Source organism: Geotrypetes seraphini, chromosome 3 (assembly GCF_902459505.1).
Source record: "Geotrypetes seraphini chromosome 3, aGeoSer1.1, whole genome shotgun sequence".
Lineage (NCBI taxonomy): Eukaryota > Metazoa > Chordata > Amphibia > Gymnophiona > Dermophiidae > Geotrypetes > Geotrypetes seraphini.
In genome coordinates, this window is record NC_047086.1 from 97,057,358 (window position 1) to 97,070,397 (window position 13,040).

A 13,040-nucleotide genomic window follows, 5' to 3' on the forward strand; every position below is an offset into this window, starting at 1 on the left:
AATCCTCAAGAGCCACAACTGAGTAGAAGCAGTCCATGCAAATTAATATCGTGCATATTCATTGTGGAAATCTTGAAAACCCGACTGGGTTGTGGCTCTCGAGGACCATCATTGCCTACCCCTGGACTAGGGAACTAGGTATGATTGCCACTGAAGCTCCCTGGGAAGTCACTTAACCCTCCATTGCTCCTAGTACCATAGTTAGATTGTGAGCCCGCCAGGACAGATAAGGATACTACACAGAGTTTCTGCTTACTGTTCAATGAATGGCACTGTATCAAATAAAGATAACCATAACCATACATAGTGGCAAAAGCATACCACATGCTGGAAAATGGCTGAATTGCTTTGAATATCAATACAAAAATTGTTTTAGTGAGAGATGGAGGTAATTTGGTCGAGAACTCAAGGTTAATCTTGTGAACCTTGTTGTGGAAGTACTCAGCCTAGTGTGGGGGAGATAGCAAAGGCGGAATTGGAAGTGAGGGCACTTTGAGTAGCTGAGTGTGACAAAGAAACAGCGAAGGTTGGATACAAGAGAATCAGTTTAGCGGGCATAGTAGTCTTGTTTTGCAAGCAAAAGGGCAGATTGGAAGGAGGTCAGTAGGAATTTGAAGTGAACAAAGACCGCATGAGCGCAGGATTTCAGCCAGTGATGTTCTGCAAATCGGGCATAGGAATGGTAGTAGATCACAGAGGTCAGTCATGGCTGGGATTTGGCATACCTTACAGGATATGACATAGGAGGAGCAAGGGTGTCAAGAGCAGAGGAGAGAATAGTATTAAGAAGAGATTGCTTCATTGACCGATTTACATAGTGTAGTGTTGAGAGGAGGGGGGAAACCATAGTGAAGAGAATGCACAGGTCAATAGACTGAAGATTCATGAATCTATAGGTGAGGATCAGTCATGTCTGAGAGGGAGGGTATTGAGTTGTGAAGATTATCAGATTATGGTCAAGAGAGCAGAAGAATTGAGGTGGAAAAGTTGGCAATTGAGGAGTTAGAGAAGAGGACGAGATCAAGATAGTGGCCATTGTGGTACATGGGGGTAGTGGAGCATAGCTGAAGACTGAATGAGGATATACAGGTCAACACTCTCACTCAGACATATCGACAATAGAGCAGACCAAAATCTAGAACAGTGTTTTTCAACCTTTTTACACCTATGGACCGGCAGAAATTAAAGAATTATTCTGTGGACCGGCATCAGTCTGTGGACCGGCGGTTGAAGAACACTGGGCTAAGTCGTGGGCCAGACCCTGCCCATCTCTACTCAATCTCCACCCCAGACCCCGCCCCCATAATAGTACTAATTCTAACACTATTTTTTCCATTCATTTTTCACAGATACACAATATAATCTTATTAACAACATGTCAGAGAGAAGGCTTCCGGTTCAGGCGCAGGACGTGCGTAGGAGCCACTGCCTGTGGCTTTCTGCACTGAATCAGTGAGGAAGAGGGAGCTGGCTCAAAGATAACGCCGCATCGATCGCACTGTGGACCGGTGGTTGAAGAACACTGTTTTGGGCCTGATGCACATGCTGGCCCTGTGGACCGGCAGGAAATTTCTGTGGACCGGCACTGGTCCATGGACCGGTGGTTGAAGAACACTGATCAAGAATACATGCTTTGCAGTAGCCCTAACCACAAAGATGGAAAAGATCTAGGCATATTACTAATTTGCTGACTGTTAGGTAACTGGACCACGGTGGAAGAAAAAATCTGCAATCTCATCTCAGATGTCTCAACCTTGTTCCCAAATCTAATAATACTTGGTGACATCAACCTGCATCTAGAGGACCAAACAGACCCCAAGGCAAGCTTATTCTGCAATCTGCAACTACAGCAGATGGTATGTGCATGCATCAGGATCGCTCACTAGCAATCCGTGTGGTCAGTGTGGGGGCGTTCCTCTGATTGCCCCCATTTGCATTCTGGCCCTTCGTGAATTTGTCGGCTTGCCACGTATCGGGCACGATTGAGCAGGTTAGTGAATCAGGTATCCCTTTGCCGCAATCAGCTGAAGCAACGGATCCCTTAATCATGCAGGCACAATTCTGTATCTGGGCACTGGTTACAGAATCAGGGGATAAGGCGTCTGTTTCTACAGACAGACATGATTCTGTATAGGACGCCGGTGTGTGATTCTCAGCTGTTTCTTATGCAGCTGCTGAGACTGGCATCCTATACAGAACCTATCTGAGTGTATGCCTTTGTTTTCTTTTTAGACATGTGGAGGACAACAAAGAAAAATGGGGAGACTGATGATCCACAGTGAAAACAATCCACCGATGAAAACAAAAACTGTGGATACAGATGTTCTGGAGATAATTTATTAAACACTGACATATAAAACCATGAAAATTTAATTAAAAAAGTACAATGCTACAAAATATGGTGATAAAAATCCACCCGGACCCTACACGGTCCGTGTTTCGGCAAACACGCCTTCCTCAGGGGGTCCAATGGTTTACAAACTCACATATAAAGAATTGGACTGAAAACAGTCTATTGTCTTTAAATGTGTGAGCAAAGAACACCACAGACAAGCTGAAGTAGCAAAAAAAATGCTAACCTTAGCATTTTTTAGCATTGTACTTTTCTAATTGAATTTTCATGGTTTTATAAGTCAGTGTTTAATAAATTATCTCCACAGTTTTTGTTTTCATCGGTAGATTGTTTTCACTGTAGACATGTGGAGGGCCATAATCAAAAGAAACATCTAGGTCTGATTTGGACACAGGGCACTAGTTGCCCAAAGTTGGCAGTAGCAAATTGTCCATTCTCAAAAAGTATGTCTAAAATTTTTATTTTTTTTTTAATTGTCTCTCTGTACGTCTAGGCATTTGATCATCCAGACCGCCACTTCGTCTATCTTTATACCACATTCTTGACCAAAAAGTCATCCAAGTCACAGAAGAAGACCTTTTGGATGTGGGAGGGGTCAGCATTGTGATGGACTGGCCACTCACACATGGCAACAGAGCAGAGGGGCACCTTATAAGGCACTACTCTGAACTTCACAAAAAGGGTGCTACATAAACCTCTCACCTCTCACCAGTAATGGTGAGCCTCCACAAATACCCCCCAAACCCACTATATCCAGCTGTCTACAACCTCAATAATCCTTATGGCTGCAGGTGGCACCTATATGGCAGTACAGTAGGATTGGGGGGGGGGGTTGGTGGGCTCACATTTTCCACCATTAATCCACTGGTTAGAGTGGCTTATGGGCCTGGGTCCTCCTCTCTATGGTTCAGTAGCCCACCCTCCAGACTACTTAAACCACCTCTGTGCAGCTCTACTTGACTTTCCTATACTAGGTGCTGATGCTCTGGAGGCAGGTATGTATGTTTTTATTCTGAACTTTGGGGGGGAGGTTTGACGGGGTTAGTGAATACGGGGGGAATGTGTGTGGGTCTTTACTTTGTCCCTGCAGTGGTTATCCGGTCACTTTAGATATCTTTTTGGCACTTATACTTGCTTTTACAACATCTAACTCACAACGTATATGTTTCACCTAAGAAGTCTGGTCAAACATTCAGTTATCCCTGCAAGATGACTAAGTCTAGGTTGGCCCACAATACACCCTAACTACTCCTCCAGAAATGCCCCTTTCAGCTCTGGGCACACAGCGGGATTCAGAGACCTAAAAAGTCTCTGGATACATCCAAAAAGCCGTTTCGATTGTTGGCACTTGGACGACCAAGTGCCAACTTGCACTGATATTTAGATGTACATGTATTTAAGTTTTGATTATGAGCCCCACACATTTTTAATTTTGGATGTATACATGTGCATATATATTGTATATACATATAATGTATATTTTATATTAAGTGAGGTGTCAAGTATTTACTTATTTTTTTACATATATTTTCTATATATTTTAAACTCCTTTTGCAGGACCATGTTTGTCTTTTACACCGGCCGTGTGGTGTTTACTCCTTCACTCATAGTTTTCTTGTGAACATCGTGGTAGACACCACCGTGTTCGTAGAAGTCTGATGTATCTTTTGCACACATTTTGTTGTTTGTTTTTTTTGTAGGTTTAATTTATTTCATTTGTTTTCTTTCAGGCTTTTAAGTGTTATTTTAAATAATAACATCCTTTTGTTCTTTTTATTTGATATTATTGACGTCATCCCGCAAACAGAATCATATAAATTTGACTCAGTACTCATGCTTACGTTTACTTTTGATATTAGAGACATGCATTTTTCATAATAGTATCTTGTTACAGTGCTATTGCCTGCTGATTTACACTCATATTCTGTAACAGAATTTTGGCACTGAGATGCTGCTATAGATTGGCATTACATGCTATTGCATGCACATTACTAGAGCACCTAAATCTTAGCGCCAATTTATAGAATTGCCACCTTACAGTCTAAGAGATGCCTACAGAAGTAGCAATACTTAAATGTATAATGAAGTGAGTTCAGAGAAAAGTCTTGCAGTATGAATGTTATAACAGTGTTTTATTACAAGAAATACATAATCTTTCACATGCACAGAATTAACTCTCTATTAGAAAAATAAAGCTTTGTTCTCACACTGTACTTTATACAAATAAAACTATTGAAATAAAATTTTCATCTGCCACTAAATGTATGTATACATTTACCAGCTATGCATATATTTAATATACATTTGTATATATGTGTATATTTTATTGTGTACATATACATATTAATATATGTCTATATACATAAATATATACATTTGGATAAGTAGATAGAGACATATAATATGAAATAAGAGTTTGTTGTGGATATAGAATGAAATAGTGCATTTATGTCCCTATGTGCAGTAAACCCTATCTTAGAATCCTGCATGATATAGAATGTCTTTGCATGTAACCTTTGTTTACTATTTCTTTTGCTTTAGAGTAAGGCCTCTGTTCTCCTCTCTTGGATTGTATTATTTATTTATTTGCTCTAATCTATACATCACTTCTGTTGAACAACCAGAAGTGACTATCAATAACCCAACATCAAACCCTCCCTTCTATCCACCTCTCGAGTCCAAAAACATGTACAGTGTGCCCCATTCATAAAAGATTTCCCTATCATATATTTCCTATTCATGTAGAAGAATTCCAACAACAAACCCCCTTCCCATATCCCGACTCCTTTTCTTAGTGGTAATGGAGAACTTAAATCTGATTCTGTACTGTTCAGATAATTTTACAGCTTGGCTAGCAACCTAATTAATTAATTCCAATCTATAGTAGGCATACTCTCAAACTACAGCAACATCTCTTAAGTCTTAGGTTGTAAGTAAATGGGTCATTAGGCCTTTTAGGCTTCATTTTGTGTCTGCTGTTAAATGCCTGATACATCTGGACCCTGGAAATTCTGTGGATAATCAGAAACTTAAGCTGAGCAGGTTTTTTAATTTTATTTTTAAGTCGAGGTATTTTTATTGAAAAATGTTTGTAATCTACAAGCTGAACAGGTTTTGAAAGCATCAGTGGACAGCTTACAAGACCCTCATTGTAACCTCAGCCATCCACTGATGTTTTCAAAACCTGTTCAGCTTATAGATAACAAACAATGAACAGGTTTTGAAAGCATCACTGAGGGATCACATTACAATGAGGGTCTTTTCCAAACAGTAACCTCACTTACTCTCTAACTATACTCTAGTGATCTCCAGGCTCTGCTGCCTTATAACTGTGCTTAAAATCTGTTTCTAAGATGTACTAGGCTTGCTCTTTTTACACATCCCTGTTTAATAAAACCTATTTATGGGTCTCAAATGCTGGAAGTTATGAAAGCTATAATTAAAGATTCCAGTTTTTTGTTCTTCATTATTTTATCACACTGCTTAAAACTTGGCTTTTTGAGTAATCATTATAATGTTCAACTTTCCAAATGCATAAGGGTTACTTTTGGGCCTTCTCTGTATTTTCTAAACTGCACATATGCAGTTTAGTATATTTTCTGCATTTGTACTGGATGGAGTTAAAAATAAGCAAAAAATAAGAACTGAAGCATCTTTCCCAAACTGTAGTCATTCACAGAATACAACACAAAACAAAGTGCCAAATGTAAAAATAAAGTAGTATTGCCCCTTCTCATCTGATCTGTTGGCATAACACAAGTGTTACCAGCTAGATACCTCCTGAAAGAGAAAAAAAACATCTGATTAGCTTTGCTGTAATACAGGTACTGAAGAATGAAGTTACAATAAAAAAAATTGCACTAGGCAGTAGACAAGTGAGTGTATATCAGTCTGTACTCTGCTGAGATGCTCTGATGCTGACTTACTCATTCATCCTCTCCCTCTGTGTGATGGAGAATTAATTGTAGTGCACCTCCATTTAGCTGTGAAAGGACAATAGGAAACATGAGTTCAAAGGTCAGTTTGGGAATCAATGTATTTGGGTCATCTGACAATCCCATACTACACTGCAGCTTACAATTTCTTCTGATGCAACCACCCAAAATCTGCTACTTTCATCTCGATACCGGCCATCTGGGTAGACTTGAAGTATAAGAGGCATTGGTGTGTTTCTGATGTATGGCCTTGATGCATGTCGTGGCAAAGTTGGCTCCTGAAGTGGCCCCTCAGTCTGTCTCACACGCAGCACTACATTGGTTTCAGACCCCTAGGTTAAAACATAATAGTCAACAACTGTATGTGTGATTCAGTTCAGCTTTAGCAATAGCATATCAAAATGGCTGATGAGATCTGAAACAAAAAATCTTGTTCTTTGTCAAGCAGGTCATTTTAGATCCTAACACGTGCAGTGCTGTAAATATTCCTAAAAACTGATGTTAGGAATAGTTTTGAAGTGAGTAAAGTTCTTTCTCTGTTGCATACAAATCATCAAACCTGTCTTCTACCACTATCACAAACATAAGGTCTAAAGAGGTTCATAACAAATGAATAAAGGTGACATCCTTATGTGAACAATAAGAAGGAAAGAACAATAAATATACACAATTCAGAGTCCTGCAGAATTGAGTTTCCACCATAGGACAGGTGGGAGTCGTTTTCCATTTTCTTATTTACTCAATTAAACACATAAACTCAGATTAAAGTTTTGGCTAATCAAAATGAAGAAAATATGATTATTTATTACAATTATTATATTGTACTTAAAAAGGGTTCAGTTTTTAAAAGATGTGGTACAGTAACCTCATGTGCAATGGAGCTTACCTCTGATAAGATGGCTTCCCAGGCCCTCCCATTCTCGTCCCTGTAGAACCATTGATGGTGGAACCATAGGCGGGAAGGTAAAACTGCTCTGTACCCCTCCATCGGTTGTTGCTCTGACATTATAATTCAGGGACTGATTTGGGATTATTGCACATGTGCAGTAAATTATAAACTCAATTTCACCATCTGGAGAAAAGTGTCTGCAAGTGCAATCTACTACTGTGAATTTCTGTATTGATGTACCACAGTACCATTAACTGTTTATTTTATATTGTTGTGCAGGAACCTGTGAGAAGGCCAACAGGAGGACATGTTGTGTTTTCAGTTTTCACATGTAATACTGTTTTCTCAGTTATAAATTAGTCTCACTAGGTGGGACTGTCATGCTTTTTCTTTACAAAATTTTGTTTACTTCAGCAGAAACCAACATCTGTTTGACAACTACTTTTGTCCTATATTCCCAATCCACTCTCAGTGAGTTAAAGTTCTAACAGCTGATGAATTGTTTATACTTATTAATCCCTTAATTTGACATGAGGTTTCTTAAAGGGTTCATCTCCAGGAAAGTAATTCATTTTCCCACCAAATAAATAATTTTTCTGCAGAAATGACATCAGGACATCTTTTCCCCACCCCCCTTAATCTCTGAGCTCTCAATCCCAATTTAGTTTATATATATATACATGGAGCTTGGGCTGCTGTCTCCCAGTTAGAACTGCGAATGCAAAGGTTCTGCAATCTCCTATGGTGAGTACGTTAGCCCACTCACTGCCGTGCCAGCCTTGCGATGCCTTGCTTTGCCGTGCTATGAGTGGCTGAAACTGGAGCCGACAGTGCGCATGCGTGCATGTACAACACTCTCTCAGTTCCCCCCCTCACCCTTTTCTTGTCAGGGGCAGCAAAGTCTCCTCCTTTCACCGTTAACATCCGGGGCACTAGAGAAGCGCACTCTCTTGTTTCCGGTGAGGGGAACGCGAAGAGTCGGCAGACATGGCGGCTTTCGGAGGTAAGAAACCGTTCACCTGTTGCGAACTGGGCGTTCATAGCCTAGGCTTTAGTGAAGGGGAAAGAAAGTAAATAATGCATCCCATTCCCCCTTCCTTTCTTGCGCTCTTTTTCTGCCGGGCTGCAGTGGTTGGTGAACACCAGGACATCCCCCGCTCTCCACTGTATGCACGGACTTGATGGTATGGGCCTCAGCCCCCCGGGAAGGGGAAGCGGTGCTGCATCCGCATCTCCACGTTTGCAGCTGGCTGTGTTAAGAGTGGAACTATTTTTTTTTGTTGTTGCCCAACTTTGGTTGCTGAGTTCGTCATAGGGAATGAATGTAGTTCTTCTGTATTGGATGTAGTCTGGTGACGTCATTCTGCGATTGCTGACCAGTGTGTTCAGTCAGCATACACAACGTACTTTCCTTGGGCTGCATGCTGTTAACGACTGGAGCGTGGCAGCCTATGGAAAAAAAATCGGAGCGGGCGGCTATAGGCAGAGCCTTACTAAGTGCTATTTAACACTTATGTAGCGCTAAGGGTTTACGCAGCGCTGTACATTTTGACATTATAGTCCCTTTTCCGAAGAGTTTACAATCTAACTTGGACAGACAGACATGAAATAGAGGGTTGGGGATGCAGAATTTAAGATGGGAAGAGTTGGGAGTTGTTAGGAGTTTCAAAGAGGTGGGCTTTAAACTTGGACTTGAACACTGCCAGAGATGGACCCTGTCAAGACAGGGTGGAGTCTGGAGTGGGCAAAGAAAGAGAAGGGCACAGATAGGAGGGGCTTACCTGTTGAACAGAGCTGGGGGGTGGAGGAGGAGAGGGGGGAGAGAACTGAAGAGAGAAAATGAGGGGCAGCTGAGTGAATGCATTTGTAGATCAGTAAGACCAGTTTGATTTATATTTGGAAATGGATGGGAAGCCAATGAAGTGACTTTAGAACATAAGAATTGCCACTGCTGAGTCAGACCAGTGGTCCATCATGCCCAGCAGTCCGCTCACGCGGCGGCCCTCTGGTCTAAGACCAGCACCCTAACTGAGAGGAGTAACGTGATGATAGCAGCTCTTGCGGAATATGAGTCATGCAGTCTTAATGTTCAGATATACCTGTACAATAGTATCTCATTTCAAAAATAAAATAACACTTTCAGTAAAAGTTTTTGCTTTGAGCCAGTATATTACTTAAATAAGATTATCATATGGCTCCAGAAAAGAGGATAGATTAAGACATCTGGATTTTACTTCCATTGCTGTCAATGGAAGTAAAATCTGGATATCTCGATTTGTCCTCTTTGGCTGGAGCCATATGATAATCCTGAGGCTGTGGGTTCAAACTCTTGCTGCTCCTTGTGACCCTGGGCAAGTCACTTAATCCCCCCATTGCCCCAGGTACATTAGATAGATTGTGAGCCTGCCAGGACAGACAGGGAAAAATGCTTGAGTACTTGAATAAATTAATGTAAACTGTTATAAACTCCCCAGGGAGAACGATATAGAAAATTGAACAAATAAATAAATGTGGTAACCCTACTTAAGACATCATGGCAACTTAAAAAAATTTGAGTTTATGAGGTAGGGGTGTATCATTTGGGAAATTAGGAGACATGGGTATATAAAGTGAAAACAACTTTGGTATGTGTGAAATAAGGTATATCAATGATTTTCTTAATTTATTCATTGTTAAAAAGGGACTGTGAAAAAGATGGTGAATAATTGAATAGAGTTTCTATAAAAGAGTACTGCAGTTTTTGGAATCAAGTGAATTATAGGATCCAACACAGCATGGTTTCAGTTGTGGTTGGTCTTGTCAGAAGAATTTGGTCAGTTTCTTTGGGTCATCAGGGTGGCACTGAGTACTCAACTGCAGCTGAGGCCCTCTCCAGTGGTGCTTATCCCATATTGTACGCCCTACTGGTTGAGGCAGAGGTGTTGGGCTGCTTCTCTCTCCTTCTTACAGATTCCAACCTCTTCTCTCACCTCAAATCACCCAGCCTTTCCTCATTTGAAGTCTGCTCTGTCTGTCGATTCACTCTTCTACTTCTCTGAATAGTGGTCATTTATCATCCTCCCAACAAGTAACCCTTCCTCTTGTCTCACCGAATTTGACTCCTGGCTGTCCAACTTCCTTGATTCATCTTCTCCCTCCCTTCTTGTGGATTTTAACATTCACCCTGAAGATCCCTCCAACATTTATGCCTCTAAGTTTCTTGCCTTAATCTCCTCATTCGTCCTCCATCTATGCTCAGCTACTCCCACTCATTGATATGGCCACTGCCTTGATCTTGTTTTCTTCTCCAACTGCTCTCTCTCTACCTTGCTGCTCCCCTTCTCTGATCATCTGATAACCTTCACAATTAATCACCCTCCCCCTCAGCCATGCCCAGTCACCACTAACGGGTTTTGAAATCTTCAAGCCCTCAATCCTTCCACGTTCTCAACCATTGTTCACCTCTCCTCTCCTATGTTAACAAGTCAGTCCATGAGGCTGTCTCGTTGTACACTTCTGTTCTCTCCTCTGGACACTCTTGCTCCCCCTGGTCCCGCACTATCAGGCGTAGCAAACCTCAACCTTGGCTCGCTCCCAATATTTGTTACTTACATTCCTGTACCCACTGTGCCGAGCACCTTTGGCTCAAATCTTGCACACATGCTGACTTCTTTCACTTCAAATTTACACTGGTCAAACAAGACTACTACATACAATTAACCAACTACTTTTCTTCCAACCTATGCTGTCTCTTTGCCACACTGACTGAACTCCCTCCTCAAAGCGCCCCCCCACCCCCTCCATCTCTCTCTCTCCAGGTGATGGCTGAATACTTTCATGACGAGGTTCACAAGATCACCCTTGAATTTGCCGCAAAATCACATCCTTCTCCCCTTTACGCCATACACTCTCCTGACATTCAAGCTCACACCATCCCTTGTTCCTTCACCCAAGCAACTTGGGAAGTTCCTGCACCCTTTCAACCCTTCTTCACCTATCGCTGACTTTTCTTCTTTCCTTGAAATTACAGAGGAAGAAACTGCACAACTTCTGTCCTCAGCCAAGCCTTGCTGTTCAGAAACCAGAGAAGGCAGCACTCTCACTAAATGATTTTCCAGGATCTCTACCATGAGCTTGGCCTCAAAATTTTAATAAAATTCAAATTTTTTTTATAACCCACTATACCTTTACAGTTCAAAGCGGTTTACAACAAGATGATGTGCCAGAAGCAGATGAATTACATATCGGATTACATTAATTGTATGGCTGAAGTTCTTAAACAAATTTGTCAAAGCAAATACATTCCGAATTGTTATTCGTATGGCTGAGATTTCTTAAATAATGATGATATCAGTCTATACGATTCTAGTAAATTCGAATCTCCCCAATTTCGGAAGCACTATGATTTGAGCTTAAGTATCTGGGCAAGAAACTGTTTGCCTCCCCCAAAATGAAAACCTCTGCCAACAATGAAGCAACCTCCCCCACAAGTAATAATAATAATTTTCCTCTAAGTCCTTCAGGCCCTGGCGCCTTTCCCAAGGGACTACAACGAATAACCCAATCCACTTCATCAGCAAATATTGATTGCTCCAATACAGCAGAGTCCTTAGCTTGGATTTACCTAAACTGTCCACTATCTAAATAAACATATCCATCCAGATCCTCAGCTCCTGGTAAAGTATACAGTGCTGTGAGAGAGTGCCTCAGGATTGTACTAATTTCCTCGTTCTTATGATGGAGGATATCCTGTGAGCCCCTAATCATGCTAATACCCTCTTGCCCCATATGTGGTCTGACCAGGCGTTCCCAGCAACTGGCTTCTTTTTTTGGTGAATCGGTATAACTGGAATTTGTAATAGGCCACCACTTTCTGCATCCCCTGATGTAAGAGTCCATTCAGTGCCTGTTGGGTCTCTAATAACTGTGTTTTGAGGTACAAGGATTCCTGAAGGTCATACTTAACATCTCAAGGAGGTCACCCGTTGCTCTAAGTGGTAAATGCCCATAAGCTGCACCTTTTTTTGGTGAGCCACATAAGCCAAAATCTCCCCTCTTAACACTGCCTTTGCAGTTTCCCAAATAAGGATGGGCTCATCCCAATGTTCTCTATTAGTGTACTGGTAATCCTTCTATTTTTGTGTTAAGTACTCCTAGAAGTATACATATCTGTACAGGAGATAGGGAAAGCACCATCCCCTATTCTCTCCCTTGGGGTTCCCCCAAAGCTAATGCAGCCCCACCCATGCATGATCTGAAATCTCAGTGGGACCCATTTTCACCTCTTTTGCTGCTGTAAGTAGCTGTCAAGAGATTAGAATAATATCAATATAGGAAAGGATCCCATGTGCTCGGAAGAGATGAGAATAGTCCATTTCCAAGGGGGTGCAAGACTCTTCAAACATCCACCAAGGAAGATGCAAGCAATGAAGCCCCTGTAAACAGTGGCGTACCAAAGGGGGGCGGTCCGCCCCGGGTGTACGCCCCAAGGGGGTGCACAGCTGGCCACCCTTCAGTGTTCTCGCTAGGGCAGTGGTCGGCAAACTGCGGCTCTTTAGTCACTTGAGTGCGGCTCATCTACAGCAGGGGTGCCCAACCTGCTTCCCTTCCCTTCTCACTGCCCTCCCCAAGCCACCGGCGCCGTGTTCTGAGATCTCCTTGCTTCTCTTCCCCGCGGGGCCGACCAATTCTTGCCACCCGACGTCAATTCTGACATCAGAGATGATGTTCCGGGCCAGCCAATCGCTGCCTGGCTGGCCCGGAACGTCCTCTCCGACGTTAGAATTGACGTTGGGTGGCGAGAGTTGGTCGGTCCCGTGGGGAAGAAAAGCAGGGAGAACTTGGCGCCGGTCTGTTCCCAATGGCGGCAGTGGCATCCTATTCC

The 13,040-nt window shown here is 42.1% G+C and overlaps 1 protein-coding gene and 1 long non-coding RNA gene across 2 annotated transcripts in view; one reads left to right on the forward strand and one right to left on the reverse strand.

Moving 5' to 3' along the window:
• Nucleotides 1-4,493: 4,493 nt before the first annotated feature.
• Nucleotides 4,494-8,435, reverse strand: LOC117356726. The gene is made up of 4 exons (XR_004538703.1): nucleotides 7,175-8,435; nucleotides 6,432-6,620; nucleotides 6,280-6,336; nucleotides 4,494-6,133 (listed from the first exon to the last, which is right to left on the reverse strand). It is a non-coding gene; the product is annotated as an uncharacterized LOC117356726 (long non-coding RNA).
• The window catches only part of DDX1 (DEAD-box helicase 1), a 194,657-nt gene continuing 189,671 nt past the window's right edge, over nucleotides 8,055-13,040 (forward strand). Inside the window, exon 1 of the mRNA XM_033936340.1 lies at nucleotides 8,055-8,180. Coding sequence (XP_033792231.1) covers nucleotides 8,165-8,180 — 16 coding nt within the window. The 5' untranslated portion in view covers nucleotides 8,055-8,164. The remainder of the gene's footprint in view (nucleotides 8,181-13,040) is intronic.